General features: G+C 41.2%; 1 protein-coding gene across 4 annotated transcripts in view; it reads left to right on the forward strand.

Moving 5' to 3' along the window:
* Nucleotides 1-7,800, forward strand: part of FUCA2 (alpha-L-fucosidase 2) — a 13,794-nt gene that overhangs the window by 1,398 nt on the left and 4,596 nt on the right. For 2 of the 4 annotated variants that reach the window (XR_004842699.1, XM_035899902.1), the window contains exons 1-6: nucleotides 41-1,131; nucleotides 1,287-1,474; nucleotides 3,161-3,500; nucleotides 4,129-4,339; nucleotides 5,727-5,917; nucleotides 7,160-7,268. Coding sequence is in view for 3 of the 4 variants with exons in the window: in XM_035899902.1 (XP_035755795.1) it covers nucleotides 1,085-1,131; nucleotides 1,287-1,474; nucleotides 3,161-3,500; nucleotides 4,129-4,339; nucleotides 5,727-5,917; nucleotides 7,160-7,268 (1,086 nt within the window). In the remaining variant the exon portion in view is untranslated. The other 2 variants (XM_035899904.1, XM_035899903.1) reach the window with 2 other exon arrangements.

The raw sequence follows: 7,800 nt of genomic DNA on the forward strand, positions 1-7,800 counted from the left end.
CCATAGGTTACTGTGGTGTTACAGAACTGAGGTCAGAGTCTAGCTCAGGATGGGAGAGAGAAACACATTTCAAACATTCAGGTTCTGGCCTGTTTTATTCCTGCACTTGCAGTTTGTTTTCATTTATGTCTCAATTTGCCAACAGAATTTTTGCTGCTTGGCTTCATTCATAGAAAGGTGAATGCTTACAGACTCTTTTCCTGTAAGTATTGGCAGTCACAGCGTATGTTGTTGTTAGAAGGTCTCCAGCAATAAAGCTGTTGATGCAGTAAGGACTGTTGCATGCTGTTTCTGGAGCTCCTCTTTCATTGCTAGGTAGGGGAGGGATGGAGCAGGTTGGAAATAAATAGCACTGTGTTGGTGATTTATGATCTCTGCCTGTCATGAGGGTGAGAAGCCGCCCTCAGACCACAGAGCAAAGCTCCAAACTTGCTGTGGACTAGACCAGTCGGAACAGTGACCATACTGGCTCAGGACTTGATGTGATGGGGAAACACAGGGTAGAAACTGTCCCTGCCTTTGCTAGGTGGGATGCAAAAAGAGACTGTTAGCTTGTTTTTCTTTCTGATTCCTAAATCTGTGTGTGTTGGTCCAGTGGACCGTACTAGAGCCTGTAACGGAGGTGCATTTGTAAGCATGTGGGATTCTTGCAGAGGCAGGTTGTTGTTGGAGGATGTGCCTTCTAGTAGGCTGCTTTTGCTTCAGAGCCTGCAGTCACAGCTCTCTCCTGCTCTGGGACCATGGGCATCCGCTCACATGTCAGGTCACTCAGCTGCGTTTGGCATAGGGGACTCTGGACCTGCAGAGAGGTGAAGCTGCTGTCCCATGTGTTGCAGGTGTTGCAGTGTGTGGGGCAGAGCAGAGACACCTGATGGCTGATATGTGAAACTTGAAGAGGTTGAGTTGTTAGTCTGGAAGAGTGCATTCCTTGTGCCACCTGAGATACCTGTGTGGACCTGTGCTCCCTAGTATGGTTTCAGGATTTGGGTACTGAATAAGGCTGCCAAGTATAGGTGCTCTGTGACGTTGCTCCAGATGAAATGCTGGGATCTTTCCTAAGTGGAGCGCTTGAAAGAAGCAGAGCATGGGGAAAGAGGACAGAGAAAAGGAAATCTTTGATAATTTATACAGGTATGTTCTGAAGCAGTTTTACCCCGTTGCCAGTGTCATGTACCTCCAGTGCATGTGCCTCTCAGTGTGAATGCAAAGAGGAGCTGATGATTTCAGATATATTTTCTTTGTCTAAAAATGCACTAGCAGACATGTTCTTGCTCTGTATTTTGTAGGTGGTACTGGCAGAAGGAGAAGAGAGAGCCCTATGTGAAATTTATGGAGGCGAATTACCCACCGGGGTTCAGTTATGAAGATTTTGGGCCACTGTTTACAGCAGAATTCTTTGATCCCAACCAGTGGGCAGATATTCTGAAGGCTTCAGGTGCAAAGTACGTTGTCTTAACTTCGAAACATCATGAAGGTAAGTGGAAGGTTTGTGAATGTTAGTAACTGTGAATGTTAGTTTTCTGTCAACAAAAGAAAAATCCAGGTGGCTTTCCTGCCTGCTAAGAGAGAGAGAAAGCCAGGCAGGCTTACCTACCCCAACCCAGCCAAAAAGGAAACAAACAACCCAAGAAATGTGTGTGTGTTTTCCTGGCTCTTACGCAAACACTATGGCCATGAAGCTTGTGTAGAAGGAGAAATAGGTTGTGCCATTGCTCTCTTGCTGTTGGTAGGGCAGCCTGCAGTGGTGGGGCAGCTGAGCTTCCTGCAGGAGCCATAGTTTATTTTTTATTGTGCAGTTTATTGCTCAAGGAACTGCAAAAGTGAATTCTGCAGTACTTCATGTATGGAGAGCTGCTGTGTACAGGCAGTTAACGAGCTCGGTATGTTTCTTCAAAGAATTTAAGAGTATGTTCCAAGAGTAAACTTCAGAGTTAGAAATGTACACAGGGTATAGCTCTTTTTGATACAGTGCATAGAAGCCAAAACCTTGAGCCAGGTCTGGAACTTCACAGGCACCATTGATTTTTGGCACTATAATTGTAAGATACTCTGAAAAGTAAAGGGAAAAAAAAGTAGTTGGAAGGAAACATGGTAGCAAAGAAAGCATAATATATTAAGATGCAATATGACAACACATCCAGTGACTGTTGTTGGTGTTTGGGGAGATGTGGGTTCAAGACTGGCAACTGGTAACTTGTGAATTTTAATCTTGTCTCTAACACACATAAAATCTTGATCTTGATGATGCCAGTGGCTTAATTCCCAGTGACTTCAAAAGAACCATGATTCATTTAGTCTGTCCTGTAGCCTTGGGCGTGAATTTTTTAGCTTGTTTATCTAGTTGATGCAATTACATGTATCCAGTTCACAAAAATATTGCAAGATTTATTAGGCAATGAGTATAAAGCACTTGGAAGGTGAGAGTGGAGCTCCTCTGGCAGTGATCTAAGTCTGCAGTGCAGTACTTCTAAGTGCTTGTGCTGGATTGCTGGATGTCTGAAACATGATATTTAACGCTGATATTTTAAAAACTCTTTCAGGAGTTTTTGTGCTCCGCTTATATACATGTACCAAGTAGTTGATTGAGCTGTTATAAATGTCAAGACAAATGACATGTGAACATTTGCGTAAGATCTAAACAGAAGGGAGGAGAATAGTCTTTGAATGCAAATGATAGTTTGTGCATTCTGCGACTTAGAAAGCATTTTGTCTTCCAGTTGTTTAGTGTGTATTCATAGTTTGCATATGATACGTTCAGTGAAAATGTAGATGCCTCAGAAGTTGCTGTATTTTTGGTTAATTTAATTGGGACGTATGAATGGAGTGAATAATTAAGGAGAAGTAATAATTATCCTAAGCAGCACAGAAATGGAAAATTGAATCTTTTTATATATATAAAAATATAAATGTATATGGCTATGAATAAAAAAATACATAAGCATTATCTGGCATGGTGTTCTGATGTTATGGCTATTATCATCATGCATAAACAGATTATAGGCATACTCTATACCATGATAACAATACTATCACACATATGATTATTATTACTTTATATCTATTTTTTTGCAACGCGCTTGCAAAGTACTTCCCAGAAGGAGGAAATACAACTTCCCCTCTTCTGCTTCCCTTTCTTATCCTTTGATTTTTCTCTTTTCAGGCTTTACTTTGTGGGGATCCAAATATTCCTGGAACTGGAATGCTGTTGATGTGGGACCGAAAAGAGATCTTGTGGCTGAACTAGCAACATCTGTTAGAAACAGGACTGACTTGCATTTTGGGTTATATCACTCCTTGTTTGAATGGTTTAATCCCCTCTTCCTTGAGGATGCCACCAATGTCTTTATGACAAGAACATTTCCAACCAGTAAATCATTACCAGAACTCTATGAAATTGTGACCAAGTACCAACCAGAAATAATTTGGTCTGATGGGGATGGAAACGCGCCAGATACTTACTGGAATAGTACTGGTTTCTTGGCTTGGCTGTATAATGACAGGTACATAATGATGCTGGTTTAGCTCCTTATCTGAAATTCTGCTCTGTGTCTGGTTTGTCTCATTTTCTGTATATTTTGTGGAATCTGTTACCCCTACTTATGAGGACTTAACTAAATACTAATTTTCCTGAAATATAGAATTCGGGTCTTCCCTAGAGCTATCAGAGCTTGCTTTAGAAAAAGACTGTTTCATACATTTTTAATCACGTTTGCAAATAAATCAGTTAAGATGGTAGCGGCTATTCTACCTAATCGTATTCTTCCTTAAGTATTGTCTGCTGCACAGGCAAACAGGATAGCGGGATAACTTGAGAATATGGGTACGTTGTCATCACAGACTGAACATATGGCAGCGATGTGAAGTGCAGGCCAATTTCTGGCAGACCTCCTGTGAAAGCCTGCAGCACGTTTCCCTAAGAAATGCCCATCTGGACCTTTTACTAGGAAAGGATGCGACTAGGTTTCCTGAAATTACAGTTAGTCTAATTGTAACAAATTAATAGTGCAGAAGTCATCCTAAATGTTAGTTTCTGGGAGAGAGGTGCATGTGTGGGAAGGGATTACCCTGGCTATGACTGCGGGTTTTTTTAGCATAAAAATCATAAACTGAAAAATTCTCTGTTTCCAGTCCAGTCCGGGACACAGTCGTGACCAATGACCGCTGGGGAGCTGGCAGCATCTGTACGCATGGCGGCTTCTACACTTGTAGTGACAGGTATAACCCTGGCCACCTCCTGCCCCACAAGTGGGAGAACTGTATGACTATTGACAAGAGGTCATGGGGGTACAGGAGGAACGCACAACTTGATGATTACCTCACAACTGGGGACTTGGTGAAGGTACGTACAGTGGGACAAGGAGTTGCAACTTCCGATTGTCCCTTCTGATCATTATATTATGCTATACAACATTCCAATAACGTATCTATTTTTATAAAAAAATATGATTTTAATTGAATAATGAATTGATGAGATAATTTTGTTCATTTGCAGCCTAACACTGGCAGGATGGCATATCTATGTAATTCTTACTAATTTTATAGAAAGGACTATGAGAAAAATTATCTAGTAAAAATTCACTCAGTTTCTTAGAAGCTGTTTCCCCTGTAACTAACTGGCTAAAGACTGATCTGGATAGACTCATAATAACCTTTTCTACGAGGTTTTTGTAGTAACTGCACTCTAAGTTGATAAGAAGCGAACAGTTGCAGTTTCACAGGTCCTGTTTAGGAACTCCTGATTGAAGGCTGCATTTTTTTCCCCTCTTCTAGCTAGAAACAGTTTATAGCTTTAAAGAATCTTTTTACCTTGTAGCGAGAAACTTTCCTTTCATCCCACTTCATTTGAAGAAAAAAAAAAAAAACCAACACACATTACAGACGTTCAGATAAACACTAGCAGATGCAGACAGTTGGTGTTAATAGAACATTGATTCCCTTTGCTAGTCCAAGGTATTAAAAAAAGATTTCAAGCCTAGGAAAACTGAATGAAAGGAAGACTGATCGATCTTTCAGATAAAAGCATTTAATTGCAAAATTCAGCTAGTGAGGGGAAGATCGTTTGTTGCTGTTGCTTAATCCAAATCTGTTCCTGGTACTGTCCTTGCAAAAGATAATTTCAAATTGAAGTAACCTCTCTTCAGAGGCAGAAGGTTTAAATTCATTCAGTAGCTTGTCTCCAGCTATCTGTTCCTCAGGCTTGTGCATCTCAGTCTGTGATCTCTGGAGGGCAGTCTGGATGTGAACACAAATATTTATGGACTCGGCAGAAGGCTTCCTAGTGGGAGCATCAAACAGAGGAAGGAGGAGGAAGTTGCTTCTCGGCTTCAGTAAAAACAAAGTGGCATCTATTACCCTTATTCTCCTATCATATAGAGAAATCATCTATCCATTCTGTCGGTAAAACCCTCATGAAATTCCTGTAGAAGTCAAAATATTAAGAGGTTGTAGGATCTGATTCTAATGTAGATTCAGTCAGACATATTGGTGCAAAAATGTATTTGGGGCTGTTTTCTGTCATAAAAATTGACAGCAGAGCTTTGTTTCATGGGAGCTTAAATTTTGTATTGGCTGTTGGGATGATCCCCAAAATCTAAACGTGCAGCAGTAGCATAACTCGTTCAGTTCACCGTTCTGAAGCAGCGTGCCTGCCTGTAGGAAGAACTTCAAATACATGATTTCATTAGCTGTAACCATATGTTCTGTGTATGTGTTTAAAAACATTTCAGCAACTTGTAGAAACAGTGTCTTGTGGAGGAAATCTCTTGATGAATATCGGGCCCACTCATGATGGTCGCATCGCTGTTATATTTGAGGAACGCCTGAGGCAGATGGGTGCCTGGCTGAAAGTCAACGGAGATGCCATCTATGGAACGAAACCATGGAGAGCACAGAACGACACGGTCACACCAGAAGTGTGGTAAGGCCACTGAACCAAAGTGTAGGCTGCGTAAAGCAGCAGCAGCGTATGTGAAATTCTTAACGACTCTATGCTATAGAAATCACCATCTTACTTTGTGTGCTGTGAAGAAATTAACCCTTTTGTCAGTTCAAGCAACTGCACATAAAATTGTGTGTATAAAACCGTAGGTAGACAATGGGTGTCAGAGAACATAGTTTCGGGATGATGCTGAGGCTGAAGGGAAGGTTGCAGGCATTTCCTTAGTGATGTTGTGCTGCTTTGTGTAGCTGGGAACAGAAAGTATTAAAAAAAAAAAATAATCCAGGAATGTAAAACTGCTGTGTTTATCCCTACAAAGGAATACTTGACGTCACTGTTTAGAGAGAAGGAGGGAGAAGAAATGAGAAACCAGTCTAGCATATTCTGCATTTCTTTTCAAAGCAAAAATGCATGGGAAGATAACAGCTATTGTTTGGTCACTAAATATAGCCAGTCTCTGGACTCTCCTCTGCCTTTGTGCTTCATAGCTGCTGTAATGACTTAATGATCCATTAGGGTTTTGGTCTTGACCCTCTTCTCTTGCCTCAGTGGGCCTTTTTACTCCCGTTCCCAGTAAGATTTGGCTAGCTGGCTTTAGCCTTGAAATGCTTAACTGTTGACTCCTTAGTAAACCAATTCCAAGAGCAATAAAAAATTGTAACTAAATGAAGGAAGGAGGGAGGAATGTTTCAAATGTATGCCATAAGATATCCAAGGATACACTGTACATAATGTCTGCTGAAATTAAATTTTTAAAAAACTAGCTATGCAAGGTGGAAGCTTTAATGTCTCACATACTCGTTAAATTTTTTTTTTAGTGGAATGTCTGTATATTTGTGTAGAGATGTGAGTTACTGTGTTTTTCTGCGTATAACCCACAATTATCTGTTAATGATTCCCCCTGCCCTGCAAGTGCCTCCTTCCTACACGGCTGAGCAGCAGTGAGTTGTTATACGCTTGCTAAAGTTACTACAGGTGTTTACCTCAAAAGTCAGTTCTTTAATAGTCTTGATTAAAGAGGCTCTCTATTTTATATATATATGTATCTATTATAGTCTCTATTAAGAGACTCCAACTCTCTAGTTTATGTGTGTGAGAATGTAATTAATGCCAACTTTTCAAATCTGTTTTTCCAGTCTTGAAAGCACTCAATATTATAATCGCTTCAGAAAATTTACAAGGAAAAACTGACACGCATGCCTGTGCCCCATTTCCAACCAGGTACACTTTCAGCCCTAAAGAAGGCAAAGTCAACGCTGTCTTCCTGAACTGGCCTGCCTCTGGGACTCTGGAACTGGGTGAGCCACAGGCTAAGCTTGGAGAAACACAGGTAAAAGGCAACACCACCCCCTCGCACCCCTGCTTCCCCCCTTCCCCTTTACAACTGTGAGGCTTTTAATGCACAGTGCAAGAAATGAACATACTCTGAAGGAAAACACCCTTAGGATTTGTCATGTTCTGTCAGTGTTTATTTTTGTTTCTGGCATCTTTGGGAATGCGTAACTCTTACGGCAGAGGACGTTGGAAGAGACCCAGCAAAGCGTTTGTTTTCGTTCTGGGACCTCCTTGTCATAGTCCTCCCAGGGGATGATGCTTCTCCAACAAAGTTACACTGAATCATTGCTGGGATATGTTTTAGCTTGCAAAGTAAGGATTATAAGAGGCCAACCAGCAGGAAAAAAAACCCTGCTGGCCCTCCCATTTCCTGTGTAGACTGTAACTCAGCATGACCCTTCTTTATAAACAAACAGCCAGCCTCATGACTTTGGTGATGTTGTAATTGCTGCAATGGTGCAGTAGTTTCAACTCACAGCCTGGCACAAAGGGAAAGCACACAGAGCTTTTCTTTGCCCTGGGGGGGG

This window comes from Egretta garzetta, unplaced genomic scaffold (assembly GCF_000687185.1).
Source record: "Egretta garzetta isolate BGI_Z169 unplaced genomic scaffold, ASM68718v1 scaffold397, whole genome shotgun sequence".
NCBI classification, from domain to species: Eukaryota; Metazoa; Chordata; class Aves; order Pelecaniformes; family Ardeidae; genus Egretta; species Egretta garzetta.